The following is a 23,973-nucleotide window of genomic DNA, read 5'->3' as shown; positions in this document are numbered from 1 at the left end:
ATGATATTGTTATATAAAAATAAAAAAAATACGTCATTGTGTCTTTTTGCTTACCATTGTGTCTTTTTTCATCATTGTGTCTTTCTGTTTGTTATTGTGTTTATTTCGTCATTGTGTCTTTCAACTCATCATTGTGTTTTTTTAAATACTAATAACACCGTTGTGTAATAATAATATGTAAATATAATGAAAAATACCAACATATTATCTAATACATAAAACACAATGATGAATATATATTGCACGATAAGCTGAAACGTAAAACACAATAATGAATACATATAACACAATGGTTTGAAACGTAATACACAATGGTAAATACATATAACACAATGACCTGAAACATAAAACACAATAGAACTACATATTACACAATTACTTGAACATAATACACAATGGACATAATACTATATTTCTTAAATTAAGTGAATGTTGAAAACGATGATAAGTAGACAAACAATATTGAGCACAAAGACACAATGACAAACAAAAAATACAATGACGTAATCTTTGTTTTAATTTTTATTCTTAAATTAACTGTTTCACAAATTGTTTAACCTTATAAAAATTTAAGAGCATTTATTATTTTTGAAAGTGAAAAACCCTTGCAAACCCCATCCATCCTCCTCATCCTGTTACAACCCAACCTCTCTCTTTCTTTCTGCTAATGGCTTCTGCTTCCTATCTAACATCCGCCTTTGTTTACGCCCCAGGTCTTAACAACTATATTCATTAATAATTGTTTCTCTTAGATAATTATATTTATATTTTAATCAATCAATTGCAGAATCTTGTAGATTATCTCAGGCCTTACAGACGCAGGTCACTTACTTATCTCTGCTCAATTCTTCCCTAGATAAAGTTGTTTGCTTTAACACAAACTGGGTTTCGGGGATGCCAACGAAATGCCTTCAATAAAATTAGGAAATTTTGACCAAAGAAATATCCAAAATAGTCTCTAGAATTTAACACTTTCAAACCAGGCATTGGAGCCGTTCTTTTAATGTTTAGGACTAGTTTTGAATGGGAAATTTCTATATCTATTTTGAAGATTTCTTTGGTCAAAGTGTCTATTTTAGGAAAAGTATTCTGTTTTTCTTTTTTTCTTTTCTGTTTGAAGCAACTAAATTTTTGGTACAGAGACGATGTACTAGAAAATCTGGTTCTGCGAGAATATCAGCCAGCATCGATTTGAAGCCACCTCCTTATGCATTGGTACGACTGATATATAGCCCAAAACTGTACTAACAGTTTGATCATTTCCTGTTGTGTGCTATGTAGAATGCTTTAGAACCGCATATGAGCAAAGAAACACCGGAATATCATTGGGGAAAACACCACAGAGCTTATGTCAACAATCTAAACAAGCAAATTGAGGGGACCGAGTTAGATGAAATGCCATTGGAAAGCATAATAGCAGCTTCGTATAATAAAGGCGATATTCTTCCCGCCTTCAACAACGCTGCACAGGTTTGGAACCATGAGTTTTTCTGGGAATCTATGAAACCAGGTGGCGGTGGAAAGCCTTCTGGTGAACTTTTGGAATTGATAAACCGAGATTTTGGTTCGTTTGAAGGCTTGATTCATGAATTTAAGTTAGCAGCCACTAATCAGTTTGGTTCCGGTTGGGCTTGGCTCGTATGTAAGTCTTTATTTGTTTGTTTATTAAACCAGATTCATTACTGAAAAGTGGAAATAATATTGACCCGCTTTTGAAAAAATATATTTATCTACTTGTTCTAATTTTGTAGATAAAGATTATAAACTTGACGTACCAAATGCTAGGAATCCACGACCCTCAGAAGAGGACAAGAAGCTTGTTGTGGTGAAGAGCCCGAATGCGATTAATCCTCTTGTGTGGGAGTATCATGTGAGTGCGACAATAATGTTATGTTCTTTTTGTTATCTTGGTTTTCGGTGAATTATTAATGTGTTGTTTTTGTTTGTATTAATTTGTAACTGGTTTCTTTTTCTTTAAATTTTCAGCCACTTCTTACATTAGATGTCTGGGAGGTAACATTTCTTTGCTTTTTTTCAGTTTCCATGATAAATAAACTTTGTTTGTGACATATTTACTAATGTCGGTTTGAATTTGAATTGTGTTTGCAGCATGCGTACTACCTAGATTATGAGGTAAGAACTTGCTAATTCAATACAGGAAACCCATATTCAAGCAATCCCTTTGGTCCATTTCATCACACACTTGTGTGTGTGTGTGTTGAGGGTGTTTGGGTGGAGCAAAAAGTACATTTAGGGACTGAAATTTGTTAATATAAAAGCTTAGATATCAAATCTATAATTTCCCCAAACCACAGGGACCATCTGTGTAATTTACTCTTTTAAGAAATATCGAGATCGTGTATTTACCTCTCTTTTTCTGCCGCATTTTAACTGTTCATACTTCTAAAAGTAATATAGTGGCTAGAATTAATTAGCTAAAATTTATATTTAGAACCTGTTTAACAAAATAATTTCTAAATATTACTTGTAGCTTATAAAGAACAATCTGTCATATTTTAAGTTTTAATGCATAAATAAGTAAATAACATATTAAAAAAATCCATTTTGGTCATTTTATCTATCAGTTCCTTAAAATTCAGAACTATTTTCACAATATCAAACAGCTAAAACACATCCAAACACCATAATTATGTTTAATCAGTTTTAAAATACATTTCCAAACAGACTCATGCATCATATGGTATAAAGTAACCCTGTAGCCTGTTATACTAATGTTTAATGTGTATTACAGAACCGTAGGACCGATTACATATCAACTTTCCTCAATAACCTAGTATCATGGGAGACCGTGAGTTCGAGGCTGGAAGCAGCCAAGGTTTTAGTAGCAGAGAGGGAAAGAGAAATGGAGGAAATTGATGCAATTGATGACATGGACACAATAGAACCCGAGGATGCGGATATGTACTTTGAAGGTAATGCTGATGATTTTCCCGAGGATGAAGAAGAATGATTGGTTTTGGTGTTGATAGGTGTAGCTTTGTATTTAGACTTGGTCAAGATGGGAAGTTATCAGATAGGTGAATGACCGAGTTAATTGTAATTGTATCTTTAGTAAGTTTTGTCAAAATAGTTATGTCTGTAATGCTTATAATTAGATATGTTAGATGGTATTGTATTCAACGTTTGAAATAGTAAGAGAGCGTTTCTCAATTGTAGATGTTTAAAAGTTAGTTTTTGGTGCAAACTCGCTGTGACGTATGATGAGTTCAGTCAGAGTGTCTATGTTCTTTCTTGCTCCTTGTTTAAAGCTCATGCTTGCTTTATTTATTACTAGTTTTTTTAACATTTATTTATTCCTGTAACTTGATACAAATAACAGACGTATTTAACTTTTTTTTTTATTATAATCTATACATTTGCATACATTATATGATGTAATATACATTGAATAATTTTTTTTATATTTACACAAAAATAATAGTCTAATGACAGTTTGTTAGGTCTGTATAAAATAAGCTCCACAACGAGCACGTGGTTTAAGTAACTCAACTTTTAACAAAGTTTGTTTTTGGCTGTTAAAACTTAAAAGGTTATGTGAAGTTATAAAATCACACCCTTTCAGTTCCTTTGTTTCTTTTTTTTTTTTTTGCTGTTAAAAGAGGTTAGGGCTGCACAGAAACTACTAGCTGCAGTGTGTGTTGCCAAGACAAACGACATATTAGAACAAAACATGTTAACACCATATAGAATTACATAATCAAACAAAACAATGTCTAAATCGACACCGGGTTATTTTCCAAGTTAAAACCGCCACGAACAATCGTCTCTCAACTCACAGATAAAAAAACAAGGTCTAACTGAAAACAAGCAACAAGATCTCATTCCCATGAAGACTTGGGCGCTTTAGCAATATCATTCTTGATCCATTTTTGAAGTTGTTTGATAACAAAGAAGTACTGCAAAAAGATGCAGACATGTACAGCAATCAAATAACAAATATACAGAACAAATAATAACAAAGAAACTTAAAGAAGAAAAATAAAAAAACCAATAAAATAATGTTAAACGTTGCTAAAAATGGTTTCAACATGTCATGTGTGTAAAAGTTGCATAAACCCCACCTAAATCGTTTAACTAAGACTATCCAACTATTCAAACGACATTATAGAACATCCAAATGTGTATCTAGTTTCGTTTATACCAAAAAAAATGAACATTTTTGAAAACAACAAAAAATTCCCTTACCAAAAAACAACAAAGTAAAAATTATCAAAAAATTAAAGATATCCAGCATTCAATATGTATTCAGTCATACTGTGTAAACGAATAGGATGCATACTGAATAGTTGCATGTCCTCCTTATATACCTTACTCCTTTCAATAATTAAACTATTATTGAAACTATACTTTTTGTAATCATTATTCGATACCAATTAAACATAAATTTATTGAAAATTTGGAGAAAAAAAATGTATTCAGGCCAACCTAACCCAGATATAAGACTCTTAAGGAAAACAGAAACAATTCAATAGCTTACCTGGAATCCTAAGATAAAAGGAATGAATTTTTTCCCTCTGTCGTTTGCGTTGGGACCATCAATCAGCTTTTGGTCAACCAAGATGCTTTGGCTTTCGTTTGTAGCAACTTTTGTGATGGTTTCAACTACTTTGGGTATCCAAACAGTTCCATTCGGGAGAATCTAATGCAACACAAAAATATATAAATAAATAAAACAAAAGCAAAAATATAACATAAAAGCGTGTTGCTTGAGTTACACATGGCAACTAACCTTTTCTCCGTTGTCATTTTTACTACATCTGCTGCTGTTCTCAACCAACACAACAGGAATTGAATCATCCTACAAAAAGCACCCACAACACTCAGAATGCACACAATAATAAAAATAAAAATTTGACTTCCTGTAGTCAAGATGAGGTTTTTAACCAGGGTTATTTAATATTCCCCACAGTAATTACAAAACCTCAGAAAGAAAACGATTTAAGGGTTGCAAACTAGGGTCAAAGTCAAACCTATGACTTGGATTACAAAGATGATTTAAGGGTCGCATCAGCAATTTAACAATGAAAACAAAAAAATATAGCATCATGTATCCACGATGAAGCTAGAAAAACAACAATACTAAAGCCTCCTAATTTGTTTTATTTAAACAAAATCAGATTATTATTTGGCCATACAGTCGTTTTAATCTACACATCTAGGTTTCCACTTTCTAATAAAATTCAAAACCAAAGGACAAAGAAAAACCTTGACAAGTAACCCAAACCAATTCAAACGAGTTGACTCGATCAAACAGGTCAAAAGTTGACCAAAATATCCTTACTTATTAAATCCTCCTAAACCATTTTATTTAAACAAAATCAGTACAACTGAAAAAATTTAAAAATATCCCTTTTCAATTTCAGCAGGAATAATAAATTTAACACAATGTATAACTAATGCGTACCTGAAGTTCATGTCTCTTCAACCGGGCACCAGAGTCAACAACTTTAAGGACAGCCTCTGATCTTCTTGCAAAAAAGTCATCATAACTAAGACAATCAGGTGGTGTAAGTTGAGCATGTGTTAACACCACAACTGCCTTCCGCCAAATTTCTTTGCCAAAACTCTCAGTTATTGCCTTAACAATTTGTTTGTCCAAGTTATCTACTCTATAGGAATCCAAACGGTCAACATATAACAACACATCTATTGTTTTGTTCAACAGAAACCTGCTCAAAGTCAAACAACCTCAAAATCACAAATCATTAAAATATGCCATTGGTCAGTGTACGCAATACTCAATGTAGATAAAAATGAAAATTAAACTTTATAATCAAGCTTGTGATTGAGAACTAATGAAGTAAAAGCCTTATAATCGGTTTTCGAATTTTTGGAAATCATTTGGCTTCAGTTTCTTCGGTTTTCGGATTCCACAATGGGGTCGATTCGTTTCAGTTTTTATCGTTTGAGCTTGAAATATCAAGCCGGAAATAAATGACCAAAAACAATAATTTCTGGCATGAAATTTTGGGCCAATATTTTTTGTTAATTAGCTGATTAGATGGTTATCTCAAATTACTTAAAAAACAGTTTTTTAAATAAAAGAAAACCAAACTGCAGATTTTTTATTGGGTTAGATTATTTCGATTTCGTGCACACCCCTGATTTTTAATGCATACAACCACCTAACTTGTTTATTCAAACAATAAGATCATTACTATAACAATCTTATTTGAAACATTAACCATTACAAAATCAAAGTCGGACAAAGATGCTTGCAGGTGAATCCAATCCAGCCCGTTTCAACCCGTACAAAAGTTAACCTTTTTTGACCCGTTAACAAGTACAAAAACTCAAAAACAGACCTTTTGATGAGTTGCAGGGCCTGATCATTAACATATCCACCCTCAACAATGCCAGGTGTGTCAATGATGTTCAATGTGAACCCAGACCGTTCACGTGAAGCCATCACGGGTCGTGGCACATCTGACTACAAAAATTAAACAAATATATCAAATCAGAAAGTTAATAATTGAAACTTGAAAATCATCATTCTACAAGTATGAAGTTTTAACAAATACCTGAAATGCACTGACTGCAACTACACGTTCCCCGAGAATGGAGTTCACGGTTGAAGATTTCCCAACACCACCCTTCCCCATTACAAGAATTGTCAAACTGTCCCTTGACTGCGATATAGCATAATCATACAATCAAACAAACTGTAAAGTTTAATGAAATTGCAAAGTTTCATTTGCCAAATAAGTTAAGGTTGTAGATAGGGCTGTAAACAAACCGAACGTTCAGCAACTGTTCGTTCGTTTAATAAACGAACAAATCTGAACAAGGAATTCCATTCGATTAACTAAATGACCGAGCATGAACAAAGGTCGCATTTGTTCATCTATTTTCTTGAACGTTCAGTAATGTGTTTGTTTATGTTCGTTCTTTTACGTTTGTTCATGTTTGTTTGTGTTCATTTAATTGATTAATGGCTTTTATATATTATAGTTTTTAGTTTATTATCCAAACATTTGAACTTCCTATATTTTTTATTTTTTATTATTTTACTAACTTAACTCACCACCAACCTTTGCTTATGTTCGTAAGGGTTGTCTATGTTAGTTTATATGTTCGTATAAGTTCGTTTGTGTTCATTTATGTTCCTAATGGTTCTTTGGAAATGTTTACAAATGAACACGAACAAATCCATTTCTTTAACAAACAAACACAGATTAATTTTCGTTCTCCGTTTGTCCGATAAAAGCTTAAAGAACGAACACAAACGAGGCCTAATCCGGTTCGTTTCGGTATTTCTACAGCCCTAGGTGTAGATGTATAAATGTCATCCAGGTAATTGAAAAGGATGGCAAAATGGCAAGCTGGTCAGGTAATGGGTCAAAATTTGGGGCAACCCGCAAACCTTTCTTTTCATTGTTTTGAGATTTACAAACAAAATAATGTGTTAAATATAATTGAAAGGACTAATTACATTTATGGATTTTAGTACATTTCGTATGACATTCAATTTGTTTGGCCCTAACCCAAATTCTTTTTGGATAAATCTTTTGGATTAACCTTTTTGACCCATTATAAACTGAATATATCAAAAAAAATGAAAAGTTGCAAATTCAACTGGATGCTTGAGTTTTTGAACACTAGATTATATATCTTAGTTTTTCAATTTTCAGTGCAAGCTAACCAGGGTTCTTGTAAAAGTACTGAAAACAGAAGAAAATCTACTTAAACCCTATATTTTTGTTATCAAGAGAATAAGAAAAAATATAAAGAGCATTAAGAAACTGAATTCGACCTTCTCCTTTAGTGTTCCCAATATTTCCAGCAACTTGGTCTGTGTAGCAAGTGGAAACTGCTGAAACCCAGTCCATTCACGAGCCATCGAACCTAAAAGAACACATTTAAACAATAACTCAACCCAATTAAACTAAAAAACACATTCACATTTCCAACCATGTAAATAACAGAAACAATTCCGTATGATTATCGGTATATGAGATATAGGTTATCGCAATGGAATATTGGTAACACTAACAATTCCGTATACTCTCCTCGTACCATTAACAAATTAACATTTTTCAACTTGCAAAAGACTAACAGCTGTAGCAAGTAGGATCTGATTAAGACTTAAAACACTAACAATTGGCAGTTAAGAGTTAAAACACTAATGGCAGCAACAAGAAGAAACAGAAACGGCAATGGAAGAAATTTACTGATATCGGGAGACAGATATTTATTTCACATTGGCAGTGATAACTCAGGGATATTGACTGCATAGCAACAAACAGCTAATCCAGAAGCAATTAAACTATAATACAATCAATTTCTCACCTAACCTGTTACACAACCAACTAGATATTAAATAAAATCATCCTACACATAAATAACCAATAAACTAAACTATTATTATTATTATTATCGAGTATTAAGTTTACGGGAACGAGTGAGTGGATGTAAATAACTTTTAATCGATTGTTTTGGATGTTACCTTGTTGTTGTTAGCTGTAATTTGATGAACGTAAACTCAAACCCTAAATTTTGTTTAATTGCAACAGGAAGCGTGGGTGGGTTTCTTTCTTTTTTGTATTCAACTGTGCGAGACAAGGGTTTTTGCACTTTGGCTTAATTGCGTAAATTGTCCCTATTCTATGTCTTCAGTTACATACATATTTTTTGCTTATTCAAATTTTTAAACACTTTTAACATGGTACTAATAAGTTCAATTTTTAACATAAATTGTCTGTTTGGCTGTCACTATATTCTAATCATTTTTCCTCTCTCTCTCACTCCTCTCTCACATTCTTCGCCTATACGTAGAGAAAGATTTCACTCTCCCTCTCTCACACACCAAAGCTGTGCATCTTCCTTCCGTCATCCCTCTCTTTCATGTCACGAGTTCCTCCACACGGTGTTGGAGATGGTTTGAATTCTCTTACTTTATTTTGCATCGATAATGTCTATAGGCAACGGTTTATATTTTCAAAAATATAACATGTACACATTATTCAAATATACAAATTTTGGTCACATTTGAAGTTTAATGTGGTTCAACTCGTTAACATCGCCAACACTGCAAGAGCTATGCTACATCAATTCCAACATGGGTTTAACGCTGGTGGCATTAAACAACAACGAGCAACCTAACGAAGTTGAGGTTAAATTAGACCATTAATAAATATTGAGGTTAAATTATTTCTTTCGTGATTAATATCATTATTGCATATAATGTGAATGATGACTTATTCCTTATTCCCACTTCTTTTAGTTTTAATTTTTTTTTTTTGAAAAACCAAGACATCAACTTTTGTGGGGTTTTCCTCTATTGATGTAAAGATGCTAAGATTTCAAATCTCTCCCCACCTTAATTAGAAGAAAAGATCATAATCCATGTATGATTATAATAACTAGTGTAACTAACAACATCTCTAACAAATAATATAAAAAGGTAGCATAGATCAGAACAAATTTACATATAACAACTAGCAATGTATATTTTACAACTCTATAGCTTTTCGGTTTCAAGGAAGCTTGCTCTCATTCGTCTTGCTCGCCCTAAATGCTGAAACAGAGAAGAATGACCTTGTTCCTGAAAACATACATACCACAAAATTTTGAATTTGAGTCGTTTGACCCGTTTGGTAATTTTGACCCATTAGATAAAAAACAAAACAAAACATAACAGTTTTGGCCCGTTTATAACAATTACAGGAACTTTACCTTTTTTTAAATTCAGGGAAGCAGAGACATGATCCTCAGGTACCTTCAAATGATTCTGTGATGTAACTGCATGAATAATAATACTCAGTAACAAGCATAAGGAATATATATATGATCATAATATTACTTCTTTCTTAAATGTTGAGAACTGTTATTGTTACCTTTAGATTCTGCACCATCATCATCTGCTTCCAACAACGCTGACTCGGCTTTACTTTTTCTAGCAAACTTCAAGAGCCGTTTGAACCCTTTCGGTGACTCTTTTTGGTACACCAACAAAGGCGGCTGCTCCGCGTTACCCCACTCACTAACTTCAGCCTCTTCACTGCTCTCTTCTAGAAGCATTTGAGACAAAGACCGACGAACACGTGGGCTTGACGAACCGCCAACTGGCACCAAAACTTTGACCGGAGACTCACTCTGCAACAAGCATGGAATAACAATTTCTTCCTCATTATTATTAACTTGTTCATCTTCTACTTCTTCTACCCAAGCAGTTGGAGATATCAACATTGGTTCATCACATTTTGTGGGCCCCGGGCCTGGGCTAAGGCTAACCACCTGGGATTTACATTTTTCCTCATTATTATTATCTGATTCATCTTTCACCCAAGCAGTTGGAGATATCAACATTGGTTCATCACACTTTATGGGCCCGGGGCTCGGGCCTGGGCTAAGGCTAACCACCTGGGATTTACATTTTTCGCCATTATTATCTAATTCATATTCCACCCAAGCAGTTGGAGATATCATCATTGGTTCCTCACACTTTATGGGCCCTGGGCTCGGACCTGGGCTAAGGTAAACCACCTGTGGTTTACATTTTTCCTCATTATGATTATCTGATTGATCTTCCACCCAAGCAGTTGGAGAAATCATCACTGGTTCTTCACACTTTGTGGGCCCCAGGCCAGGACCAGGGCTTGGGACCAGGCTGGGGCTAGGGCTGACCACCTCGGGTTCACATTTTTTCCTCATTTTCACTTATATCAATAGCCATGACTGCCTCATTTTCCTCAGTGTGGATCAAAGTTCTAGAAGCTTCCTCGGGCTGGTCAAAGACCTTTGACTTGACCACAACTGGGCCCACCCCGGGTCCAATCCCAGAACCCTTACGAAGAAACGGTTTTGTCTCCAACGGAACCATGCTGCTTTTCTTATTAACCTTGTTAAACCTCGGTTTAACTTTAACCTCAGGAGTCTGGTCAACTTTTGCTTTGGCTGTCTTTGTGCTTTTTGTAACCGTTGACTGCATGTTCTGATTGATGTTTTTAAGGGGTCTATTACCATCTGGTGGTGTTGACTTCAGATTCTTTAACCGCGATATCTCGGCTTTTGTGCTTGATCCAACCAGTTTAGAAGAAGTAGGACCGGTTGGAGTTCTTGGTGATGGTGTTGATGACCATGATTTGCGTGTAACCGGTAAAGAAGATGGTTTAGCTGCAGGTTTTTTCAAAACAGAAGGTTTATTTAAAGCTTCCTTTTTTGAATTCATGAATGGAGTCAACTTCTTTTGAGTGTTCTTTGCAGAAGCTTCTAATTTGAGCTTTTCATCATTTTTTTGATTGGTAATATTATTGTTCATCGGTTTCTTTTTATCTTCCATCATTTTCATGAACAATTCGTTCAGTTTTGCTTTGTTTTGTTGACTCCATTCGATTGATTCTGGATGTTTTTCACAGCCTTCTTCTCTTTCAGGTGAGTGTGGTTTAATGTTTTCTGTACTCACAATGGGAATGGGTTCGGGTTCGGGTTCGGGTTTGGGGTTGGGTTTAGGTGCTACATTTTCACTCATTCCTGAACTCCATCTTCTCAGTACAGCTTTATTTGATCCAACGGTTATATTGAACAGTTTCTTAGTATTTGGAATGTGCACTTTTTGGTCTCTTTGTTTGCTTTCAAATAAACTGATTTTATCTTGAACACTCATTCTCAGTACATTTTTCTTATTGTCATCCTCATCACTGCTGTTGTCAGCTGAATATTTTTGAAATGAAAGTTTTTCTCTGACAGGAAAATGGTTGAGGCTCTTAATGGTTAGTGCAGGTGCTCTGTGATCCTGACCATCCAATTTGGATTCGGCGCATTGGAGATGCTGATCTTCTAGGTGTTGTGGATCTTCTAGCAGCATGACGTCTGTCAATGGATGGTTGGTCATCCTCACTTGAAAGTGAAGAATCTTCATCTTCTGTTGAGTTGTGCTGTTTAATCTTTGCAACTTTTGGAGAGACACATTTTTTTGTGGTTTTGTTAGTGTCTTCAACTGTTGGGAATAGGTTCATTTCAACAAACTTCTGTAATACATCCCTGAAAATTGTATGGTTGTACTGCTATAGTAACTAGTAAGTGTTGATGTCATGATGTGTAGGCCTGGTTATTTCTGGCATGACCCGTTAAAACAACACGTCTTGACACAAAGATAAACGGGTAGTGTTTGAGACAATAAACTGGTTGACTAGTTAATGACACGATTAAAACGTGTCTAAATGGTTTTTACCTGTCACGTAACACGTTAACTTATCTTGATAATAGGTTAATAGGTTGACAACACATTTATGACTGTTTATCAAAACGACACACTTTTATGGTCTTAGAAGTTAGAAATAATTAGGGGTGCAAAGGAGCCGAGCCGCTTGCGAACTACTCAAGATCGAATCAATAAAAAGCGTGATACAAGCCGAGCCGAGCAAGAGCCTCAAATAAAGCTCATTTAGTTATCGAGAGCGAGTCGAGCTTTGGCTCGTTTAAGGTACTGCCCACCAGCTCGAGCCGAGCTTAGGCTCGTTTAAGGTTTTCTCAACACATGTAAAAACAATTAAAAACATATATAATTTAATAAATAATAAAGAAGCCGAGCTCGAGCTTGTAAAAACGATTCACGAGTCGAGCTTGAGCTCTCATAAGTCAAAACGAGCCGAGCTGTGGCTCGACTCAGCTCGTTTGCACCCTAGAAATAATAAATATTTAATACTAAATATTGATTATAATTTTTTATAGCTTTTGTTTAATTGTATTTGTTGTCTTATTGTTTTTTAACCATATTTAGTGAATTGTGTTAAACGTGTCATGATAATCCTGTTAGTGAACTTTTTATATTTAATCGTGCTTACTTAACATGTCCATGCTAGTGTTTAAGAAAATGACACACTTAAACATGTCGTGTTTGGGTTCACTAGTTGTGTAAAACTTGTCATATCGAACATGACCTGTTTAACACAACACGTCACGGTTTGACAGCTCTATTCGTATTGCAACATATGCTAAACACGTATTCTTTTGTGAAAAGATACCTTATATTTTTGGCTCCAATATGATGTGTAAAATTTTCCAAGTCAGATATGTCCTTAGTTGAGCATCTGGCCCTGGTAACCTGGTCAAAGATAGTAACTACCTCATCTTTTAGTGCAGTGAGCCTTAAATCAACAGCTCTCAGTAGTTCATTCCTATCAGAAGCCACAGATATGTTGGTTAAGAAACTGCATGAAATTAGGTACGTATAATGATAGATACCACAAAGAATACATACTTTGAATCGATCGATGATGTAAGATCAACCACAGCCTTCAAAGACAAAGAAAGTTGGAACTTTTTGGTCTCCTCTAATTGAGTGATTTCATTTCCAATGCTAACGATGTGTGGCCAATCAAGAATGCGTAGAAATCTAACAAATGATAATCAAAGAAAGCATATAAAGATTTAGTTCCATTTAGTATATCAAATAAAACAACAGAAAGGAAACGCACTATGAAAATATGAAATGAACCTTGTCAATGTGGCTGTTGTGAACCACTCAGCATCATTGACAGTGTCGGGAGGTAACACCTTGAAATTTGTATTTGAGCCTTTGGAGGTCAAATCTTTGACTCGGGGTGAATGCAATAATAACTGTTTCAAGGCTCCGGATGCTGCCTTTTCGGCCCTGTTGCTACTACATACATATGCATCATACCTACAAAAGATAATATAAGAACATGATTCAAACAAACCATCCATATTTTTGACAAACAATCTGAACTTTGTATATAAACTATGCACTGTTGTAGGGTTTGTTATTATTTACCACAAGTGAGAATACAACAAATCATAATATAAGAAAACCTAATCAAATACAATCTCCTATTTACAGTAGTAATAACCATATAACAACACGGAATTTTATAAACAGGTTTTAAAAAGGAAAGAACCTGTTCTGGCATGGAAATATCTGAAGTTCAACATAATCAAGTGGAGCATCAGGATCAATTCCTCCTTCCATCTCCATCAACCTGAAACAACAAACCAAATATGTACATCTCAATCCACCACAAAAACACACCTATAATAATATCTCCATTATAAATAATACACTTTCAAAAATTCAAACATCTATAAACACAAAAATAAACACTATCAAAAACTTTAAAATATCCTCCACAAATTATATCATAGAATAGAACTACGACAACCATCATTCACTGTCAAAATCTCATCTCGCGAACACAAACGTGACATTCATCACAAAATAGGCAGCTCATTGCAAATATCATCAACAACAAAAAAAATGCTAAAGCAAATTATATCTAACAAAATAAAACCTAATCATTCACAATCAAATCTCAGCTCACTAACACCAAAATGCGACACTCCTCATTTCAAATATCATCAACAGTAATTATATGCAAAAGCAAATTAGATCTAACAAAATATGACCTAATCATGATCCACAATTAAAATCTCAGCTCGCGAACACAAACACGACATTCATCGCTTAATACGCGTCTCATTTCAAACATCTAAACAATAATTATACGCTAAATTACCACAGCGGGGAAATAACTCAAACATTATCATACAATAGAACTAACTACAACTAGCATTGCAAATTAGATCTAACAAATCAAAATCTCAGCTCACAAACACGAGATTCATCGCAAAACATGCAGCTCATTTTAATTAATGAATTCATTAATCGTAACGTACTAATAAAGTGCAGTGTTAATTTATTACCGCAATAATTAACAGCTGGCGGATGAATTGTCCGATCTGTGACGGTGGTGGCGCACGGTGTTTAGCGGAGGCGCGTTTGAAAGTGGCGGACAGGACAAAGAGAGAGCGGCTTTGTAATGTGATGGCGCGTGGTGACACCTTCTTAATTTGAATCTTCTTCTGCTGCATAAAAGTGGGGTTTGACTGACTGATACGTTGTCGTTTGAACGAATAAAAGCGCCATGAGCCTTGGTTTTAAAACTACTGTTATTATAATTAAATAAATATTATTATTATTTGTATTGTAACATGTGTATGAGTAGAGTAAATGCGGACACCATTAACGTATTTTAGGTTACTCAATTTTATTTTATTTTTAATTTTTTTAACGGCCAATAAACAGAGAATTGCCTAGATACTTCGTATGGGGTGATCCAATGGCAAAAAGCCAACGTCAGCTGGTCCAACCCAGCCACAGAGCCTCCAAGTTATGTCTAGTTCTGAGGAAAACACACTCGCCCGAATACTTACTGGTGGTAAAACCCGGGCGTTATCAGAATCGAACTGGAGATCACAAATATCTCAGTTTTCTTTCATTGAGTCATTCATGTCCCTCCAAAATGTTGTAAGTGAGGTTTGAACTTTGGTATCTATTGAGAAACTCAAATTTTCTACCACTATATCATATTAGAAAGGTTATGTTACTTAATCTAAATAGATTAATTTATTATTGTTATTATTATTATAGAATAATAGTTTATTTTGTCACTTTTATTTTTTGGATTACCCTAGATGTCTGAGTTTTATATTTTATTTGTTGGTGATTCAAAACAAATAACACTCGTTAGGAAAAATTAAAGAGTTTTAAATTTAAAAACTATTTTTTAAAAATACAAGTTTGTGATGTCAAGGTATTAAAATTTAAAACAATAAAATGAGTTTAATGTAGTATCATAAATTTTACTTTATAACATGTTTAATATTGTAAAAATAGCTATACGAAAAAAAATTAAGCAATATAACAAAAAGAATTTAGAACGACTACTTGTGATAAATTTTACTGTAGTATTATAATTTTTTTATATTGTATCATAAATTTTACTTTATAACATGTTTTATATTGTAAAGTTAAGCAATATAAAAAATGAGAGTGTATATTATTGGATGGCTTAGGGTCATCCCACACCACCTATGATCTTCACATACCATTTTTTTCCTATACGGCTCGTATAAGGCTATACGGTCGTATAGCACCTGAATCGTGTCAGTTTGTGTCTGATGTAGGCCATCGTTTATAGTGCCTCATATAGCTCTATACGGGTCGTATAGGCCTATACGGCCGTAAAGACATTTTTTATGAATTTTTTTTATATCTTATCTGACTTGCATAATATTTTTTTAGCAATTTTAAACGTTATTCTCTTCAACCATTTCATATGTTGTATAGCACCACTGAAAATCTATCTATACGGGTCGTATAGCACTATACGGCTCGTATAGTTGTTTTCCGACAGCGATTAATAGTGGTCAAAAAACAATCTGAAATTTTCTGCAAATGTTTTCTATACGGTCGTATAGCCCTATACGACCGTATATGTTTTATGGTTTGTCAGGGAACAATACGAGCCATTTAATGTCTATACGGCTCGTATAAGTCTATACGGTTGTATAGGCTGCAAAAAACTTCTTTTTTATCTCATTGCCAGTCATTCGTACCATATACGATCGTATAGACCTATACGAACAGTATAATCATGTGGGAATGATGTTGGATATGGTGTAAAGAAACGAGTGTGATTCAAAATCTAGAAAAATGGCTTTATTTTCAAAAAGTGAAAGCAATTATGCTTTCGATTTTTTGTCAGGACTTTAAAATCTAGAAAAAAATAATAAACAATATAACAAGTGAATACATGTTGGGGAAATTTTAGGGGAAATAACAGTTAATTAGTTTTCTCCCCTTTTTCTTGGATAGTGAGTGCTTTACTTACAATTTTAGTTTTCTCAGATTTAGTTTTGTTTTAGTGAGGTCATGACTCATGACATAGGTTTATTAAGAGAGAGTATACATACTTTCAAAGGAATTTTATTGTTTTTTTGTTATTGTATCTGGTACTAGTATAGTTTACTAATCATTTTATGTTATCAATGGTTTACTATTATTATCTTTGTACCTTTTCTTCTATTATTGTTTGTATTACACGTGTCACGCTTTATATTATTACGATACTTTAATTTTAATTGTTAAGAAAAAGTTTTTGAGCCAAGGGTTTTAAAGGGGCAACCTCTTATCTTCCGAGTGTTTTCTCATCCGCTAATTATTGCCCAACCATCATGTCGTATCTCTTAACCTATCCTCATAACTCACACTAAATTCTTTGAACTCTTTGATGATGGCAACATCCATGGCGGTTCTACATGGAATAAGAAGTGAAGGAAAAGACAAGAGAAGTGACCACGGTTTTGGTTTGCTTGTTTTATAAAAGTAGTTAGTTTATTTGTTTCTTATGATGTAAAGGTTTCATTTTTTATACTTTTGTTGTGTAATAGTCAGGTTTGGAATATGTAAATCCAAACAAAGTTGTACACCGAAAAACCAGGGTGTGGCATACACATAAAATATAACTTAACTTCTTTTAACTCACTAGTTATAAAACTTCTTAGTCTATTAGAACTGTCGACCTTAGATGTACCCCATTAACCCAATCCAAACCAAGTTCCACCGTACCCAAACAACTCTAGCCCGAACAAGGTGACTCAATAGCAACGTTGAAATTGTTAACATTAAAACTCAAAATTTTAAGTAAAAAATTGGCCTAAAAGATATCCCCACAATTCATAACCAAAAACTATATCCATATAACCTTTTAGTGTTATTCTTACACTTGATAAGATATGGTAAAAAAGTAAAAAAAAATAATAATAAAAAATGAGCAAGTTACAAAGTAGATGTGACAATGTCGAATGAGATTTAGGAAGGTGGGTCAAATGATTATGTGGTGTGTCGTGTGGACCACCACAAGTGTCAACCTCGGTGACCATCGTTTTAAGTCCGACAAACACTTTTGATTGAGTCATGTTAGCTCCATCAACAAAGCAATAGATCGAACATATATACATACCACCTTTTATTCACACTAACTAAAGTCTAAAGTAGCTAGCCCCCTCCCTCCATCTTCACTTTTATTTTGCTTATCTTACAAGTCAATCATCTTCATCCTTCACTCCACCACCGTTAGTTGGTGATGTAAAGGTTTGATTAAACTTGACGATACATCTGCCGGTTCTTGTTGTCGGGTTAGTTTGTATCATTGGCCGGATTTCGGACTTGTAGAGTTGTAGCTTTTATCATCTTTGTGGGCGTGCTAAAAGTTTGGCCACACTAGGCATCTAAGTTGTTTGTTTATCATAATTTACCTTCAATACTATAATATAAAGCATGTAGAAAAACTAATATGTCTCGTTAGTTATTGCTGGTTACATGATATGCGATGTCAAATAACAAAGGTTAATATTATGGAAACCTTAATGCTTTATTTTAGACTAAAAAGTTATAAAATCTAGTTTTAGTATATTAAAATCTTTAGAATTGTTTAAAGCATGTGTATATATTAAATCATCGTTAAATGTCAATAACTAGCACTAGATTGAAGATAGACGAACATTTTTATTGACATTATATGATGTTCTATTTTGTTGGTGTTGACACTACCTTGTCAATTTGTAGCTTTCAAAAACAATATCGTGCTATTTTATATATTCCGACCATCATCGAAAGTTTGTTGGACGCTCTTGTGTGACTTGGAGTTGGAGAGGCCCTTTGAACGGGAAGGGCGGGTTTTATGGGATGGAGGGAGAGAGGGAGGCATGTCAAAAGGAGAAAAGATAAAGCCGATCAACTAGGACAGACAACCATAGTGAAGGACTATCTGAGCGCCCATCACTATCCACAATGGTTATTCCACACATGGAATTTCTTTTTATCAAGATATTAACAATTTGAAGGGTGACAAGAAAATTCATTTAAGAAATTTTCAAAATTACAAGTATTTAAAAACATATATCTTGATAAACTCTTGCATGCTGATTTCTTGCAGTATCGGGCTGGTCTGGTCGTTCACAAACCTGATCTCCAAACTACTACCGGGCCAGACAAAAACCAACCCAAACAAAACCAAGACAACCCAAAAGCATGCTCAGAATGACACCCTTCCCTTTTTAATTTTTACACTCCTTTTCAACAATTAAATGACAACAAATCCATATTCTGGTTACATTTTACAAGAGAATACTCAAAAGACTATCAACCCTGACCTAATGATATAGATCAATTTATAGTTTGTTTTATAAGTTTTATTTCCTGCATTTTGTATTTAGGCATATGTTTTTATTCGGCTCTTTTGTTTTGTTTAAACTAGGGCCATAATTAGAGATCATGGGTTAGTGTGTACGTATGTTTAAAAAAGAATTTGTGTTTACTCTGATTCTTGAGGGTTAAGAGGCATGGGTATCCATTACTAGAACAAAAGTGACATTTTGTGTGGTGTTCTTTAGAAGGTAAACTAGAAACCGGTAGTGATTTTTGTATCCCGGTTCGCGTTTAGATCACCCAACGGATCGTGTGAGTGGTGTTTTCTATGTATTACTCCTACTCGGCTAACTGGGAGAATATAAAAATACATATATATTATATTATTTATTAATATTGCCATCGATATCTTTTATAACTTATATAATATTAGATCAAAATAATTAAATTATATCTTATTATATATTAGTTTGGTAATTGTTGATGAAACATGTTACCATTAATAGCTAATAAAGGGTTTTCTTTGGGGATATATAAGGAAGATATTATAAATCATAACCTAATCACACAAACATCAATTTCGTGTATCTCCTCTTCCAAAATCAGTTCATTTTTAAAAAATCTAGCCTCCATCCTAAATTATACATTCTAAAGGATAACTCGACGAAGCTGACAATCATGTCGTTTCGATCATACTCCTCTGTCGTGGCTACCCTCTCTAATGTAACAAGTATGTATGTTATCATAAGTTTATCATATTATCATGTTTTTCCATTACTACAATAAAAGACATATTAACAATATTTTGTTAAATTTGGCACTTCAAAATTATGTAAATATGTTTTGAACAAGAGGATCTGTGTTAGAAAAATCATTTTTTCCTCTACTTAGATGATTTCTTTTGAAATGTGTGTGATAAATAGAAGAGTAAAGTTAAAATACAAATGGAGACTAAATGAGAAGTGTGAGAAGGATTGTTAGTTACACAAAAAACCCCTCAACAAAAAAATTCAAAAAAAAAATCATAACTCAAAATATAAATAAAAAATTAAAAAACCAAAATGTTTTCCCCGTCATTCCCGTTCCAAAAAATAAACAAAGAAAACCGACGAAAAGACACAGTGATAAATCAAAAAAGACACAACAGGTAGCAAAATTTAACACAATGCCGAACAAAATATAACACAATGTTAAATAATATATAACACAACTAGTTTTTATCCCCCGTATTACAGGGGCTGTTTTACATTATTCGTTTTTAATATTTATATACTTTTTTAGAGTTTAATTTTATTTATTGTAAGGAAATTAATAATATATTTAAACATGGTTTAGAAGTTATCTGGGTTTGGTGAGACCCAAGTCCCGCTTATTTTTTTTACAATAAAATTGTTTCTTAATTATAAATAATACAAGGGTTATTTTACACTATTCGTTTATAAGTTTTATATACTTTTTGGATTTTAATTTTATTTATTGTACAAAAGTTTATAATATACTTAGTATTTGATGATGAAAGTGTTTCACAAATAAATGAGATGTTATAACCTATTTTAAAAGCTATTTGAGTTTGGTGAGACCCATGACCCGAATATTTTTTTTACTAGAAAATTGTTTAATTATAAATAATATATATCTTTTTTTAAAGAAATCATATATTAAATTTTAGTGTATACCTATTTTATAGGATTTTTCATATCAAATATATAGTGAGATTAGTTTTTAATTTAATGATATGTTTTACCCATTTAATGAATATCTGGTTTGGTGAGACTCATACCCGTGAATTCGGGTCAAATGCATGAGAAGCATCCATTTACAAATAATAAAATCTGGTGGCTTGAGAAAATTTAGGGAGCAACCAGAGAACTTTTAAAGGTTTCGTTTATATATGTTTAAGATATCAAGAAAAAAAGACAAAATATCAAGGAAAAAAGATATAATCAATGACGAAAATAAACACAAAACACAATGATAAATAAAAAAACACAATAATGTTTTTTCGTCAACATTTTTTTTAGAAAACGAGGAAGACGGTGGAAACATTTTTGCGTTTTTACATTTTTCATTTTTTAATTAAATTTTGAGTTATAATTTTTCTTTTTTTTTGGAACTATAAGCTTTTATAAACAACCAAAAACCGAACAACACTGCGAACACTCACAAGCTGCCTCCACAACCCGGAGAGCAGCCCAAAACAACGAAAAAACGTTACATAAGCTCAAATTTACACCATTTCAACCAATCTAAATTTTTGTTTTTACCCATATTCAAAAACAAAAAAAAACCAAGTGACTTTATGTCTCCAATTAAATCTTCAATATTGACTTCTTTGCCTTCAAACACCTTTTCATTCCTCGCTTTCCAAATTGCTACAATAACCAAGCCATGAAACACTTCATTCTCCTTCTTACCGAGCTTAACAGTCTTGTGCAACTCTAAAAGATTTGTTACCGAAAAACTGAAAATATGAGGAATTTTACACCATCGGCTAATATGATCCCAAACTATCGCCGCAACCGCACAACCTGTAAACAGATGGTCCGCCGTTTCCACACCCATCTCACAAAACACACACAAATTATCTTCAACTCTTAAGTTTCTGCGCTCCAATGCTCCCCGAGTAGGAATTCTATTCATCTCAGCCTCCAAGCAAGAATATTGCACTTAGCTGGCACCCACTTGCTCCATTTTATAAAAAAATTATAATTTTTCTATTAATTTCTCATTATATTTTTTGAGGGGATTTTTTTTGTTAGAAATTATTCTCATCCTACTTATTTTTGTCCGGGATAAGCTAAACATACCCCTTTTCTACTTGTCATACCCCCTTCCTTAAACTTTCATTTCCTTTAAAAATTTATTTGACATATTGTAACATCCTAAATTTCGAGAATAATATTTAAAATATTAATTGTGTTGAGAGAAATAATTGAGTTAGTGGAGTAATAATAATAATAATAAAATATCATAGGATAGGTAGGCTTTTTAGATGGAATTAATTATGGGCCAAAAAGGAAAGATGAGCCTTAGGTCCATGGGCTTAAGGGAGTATAAATACCCCTTAAACCCTAATCCTTTCCATATCTATCCATCTCTACATCATAGCCTACACCATAAAAAAACACACAAACACCATTCTATATCCCGAGCCAAGATCCGGAGGCGAAAACCCGAGCTTGTTGGTGCTAGAACATCGTGACAAACCAAAACAACATCAAGACTAGACCGTGTTCGTAAACTGACTCGTTTAAGGTACGCTTATAATTTAGAAATCGTTCATTTAGGTTCGGATTTGTTTGGGGAAATCTTAGATATGTATGAGAATGATAAAAACGAATCCAACACAACAAACCTCACTGAAATTCGTTAATATTTGATGGGTTAAATAATTGTTTAACGAGCCGTATGTATATGGGTATGAATCGCAGCTTTAAAACGTAATATTTGGATGTATGGATGGTTAGGGTTTATTGGCGCTTCTAATACGAGTTGATTGGGACCATTTTCATGCTATTTTGTTGAGATCTGAGGTTCAATTGCAGATTCTGTTGCTGTTGACTGTTCTGTGTTCTTATTGATTTTGACTTTGACCCCTAAGTCAAAGTTTGGATAACCACTATTGATAATTCGTTATGGTCTATCATTCTTTATGAGGTTATAACATGTGGAACTTATTCGTGTGACTTGATAATGAATGAACCTTTAATTCGTTATTTATCAAATTCGTTAGACTAAGGTGACGAATCAGCACACATCAAGATAACGAACTAGGATAACGAACCAGGATAACGAACCAAACCATGTTAAGATAACGAATTAGGTAATTCGTTACTCACCATTCGCTATGGTTAAGATAACGAATCAAGTGATTCGTTACTCACCCATTTGCTATGTTAAGATGACGAACCAGAATAAAGAATTAAGTTAATGAATCAAGCTTAATTCGTGATAGTGGATGAGTTGGCAAATAAAATATTATTAAAAATTCTAATGAGCTCGACCCCAGCCAGGGGCTCTGCCCTTGAACCCCGCTGCCAGGGGCGCTTCCCCCGGACCCCCATTCGTTGAGGGTTATAATTAAACTAGAAATACGTTATGGAAAGTGATAGAAATTAATACGCGTAATTGTTATACAGTTAGCCATGCATGACTAAATAAAGGGATTACCATTAACGGTGAACGTAACCAAGTTCAGGTGAGTTTCTAGACCCATTTCTTTTATGTTTTCAGGGCTGTGTGCATACACGATGTGACAGCTAATACACTTACCTTAAATGTTAAGTGTATGCCATGTATGATATATGTGATAGATACGAATGATTGCATGTCGGTACGTGAACGATCTTCGGATATTGCGCGTACTGTCATGTTATAAATAAAGATATGAATATTGTATGTAATGTAAGGATGATGTATGGACGTTATAAATAAAGCTTGTCGGTACGTGAGCGATCTTCAGATATTGCACGTATTGTCAAGGGAAGTGATTAGCTCCTTACATGGACATTAAATAATAACTTATATACAGTGTTTCTTCTATGGATAATATAGACTTCCTTCTACGGATAATGTACAATGTTCCTTCTATGGATAGTATAGTGTTCCTTCTATGAATAGTGTAGTGTTCCTTCTATGGATAGAATAGTGTTCCTTCTATGGATAATATATAGAGTGTTCCTTCTATGGAAAGTATATAGAGTGTTCATCCTATGGAAAATATACATAGTATGGGTAATAGTAATGGTCCTTTTAATAGATATTACGTGACGTTCCTCTTATGGATATTTATACAAGGTTAAGGTATTAATACGTGTATTCGGATACGGGAAGAAATGTATGAGAATGAATTGTATGTTGCCTGATTAACTATAACTCACTCAGTGTAGATGACTTTTAGTATGCACGCAGGTGAATGTGTTTAATGAGCTAGCATGAGGATGACACATGACATGGATTGAAAGGCTGGCATCTGAATACAGAAGAGAAATGATGTTTTAAAT

At 33.7% G+C, this 23,973-nt stretch overlaps 2 protein-coding genes and 1 pseudogene across 3 annotated transcripts; 1 reads left to right on the top strand and 2 right to left on the bottom strand.

Moving 5' to 3' along the window:
- The first annotated feature begins 653 nt into the window (after window positions 1–653).
- Window positions 654–2,971, top strand: LOC143601040 (superoxide dismutase [Fe], chloroplastic-like). Its single transcript, XM_077078550.1, has 8 exons — window positions 654–713; window positions 788–822; window positions 1,141–1,215; window positions 1,282–1,642; window positions 1,752–1,870; window positions 1,987–2,013; window positions 2,110–2,133; window positions 2,753–2,971. Exons 1-8 carry the CDS (start codon window positions 668–670, stop codon window positions 2,969–2,971), a joined length of 906 nt encoding a protein of 301 aa, XP_076934665.1. The 5' UTR covers window positions 654–667.
- A 739-nt stretch (window positions 2,972–3,710) lies between these two features.
- On the bottom strand, window positions 3,711–7,887 carry LOC143601038 (translocase of chloroplast 34-like). Its single transcript, XM_077078548.1, has 7 exons — window positions 7,775–7,887; window positions 6,543–6,650; window positions 6,327–6,451; window positions 5,426–5,690; window positions 4,751–4,819; window positions 4,499–4,660; window positions 3,711–3,917 (listed from the first exon to the last, which is right to left on the bottom strand). Exons 1-7 carry the CDS (start codon window positions 7,859–7,861, stop codon window positions 3,840–3,842), a joined length of 894 nt encoding a protein of 297 aa, XP_076934663.1. The 5' UTR covers window positions 7,862–7,887; the 3' UTR covers window positions 3,711–3,839.
- A 1,571-nt stretch (window positions 7,888–9,458) lies between these two features.
- Window positions 9,459–14,909, bottom strand: LOC143601041 (uncharacterized; annotated as a pseudogene). The gene is made up of 8 exons (XR_013147584.1): window positions 14,683–14,909; window positions 13,881–13,961; window positions 13,460–13,645; window positions 13,223–13,357; window positions 12,987–13,139; window positions 9,858–12,003; window positions 9,697–9,762; window positions 9,459–9,565 (listed from the first exon to the last, which is right to left on the bottom strand). The product of XR_013147584.1 is annotated as an uncharacterized LOC143601041 (transcript).
- Between the last annotated feature and the right edge of the window lie 9,064 nt (window positions 14,910–23,973).

Source organism: Bidens hawaiensis, unplaced genomic scaffold (assembly GCF_021521415.1).
Source record: "Bidens hawaiensis isolate Kalapana, Puna unplaced genomic scaffold, B.hawaiensis_p1.1 tig00055247_1, whole genome shotgun sequence".
Lineage (NCBI taxonomy): Eukaryota > Viridiplantae > Streptophyta > Magnoliopsida > Asterales > Asteraceae > Bidens > Bidens hawaiensis.
The sequence above is the reverse complement of the archived record's forward strand: the minus strand, read 5'-3'. Positions and strand labels throughout refer to the sequence as shown.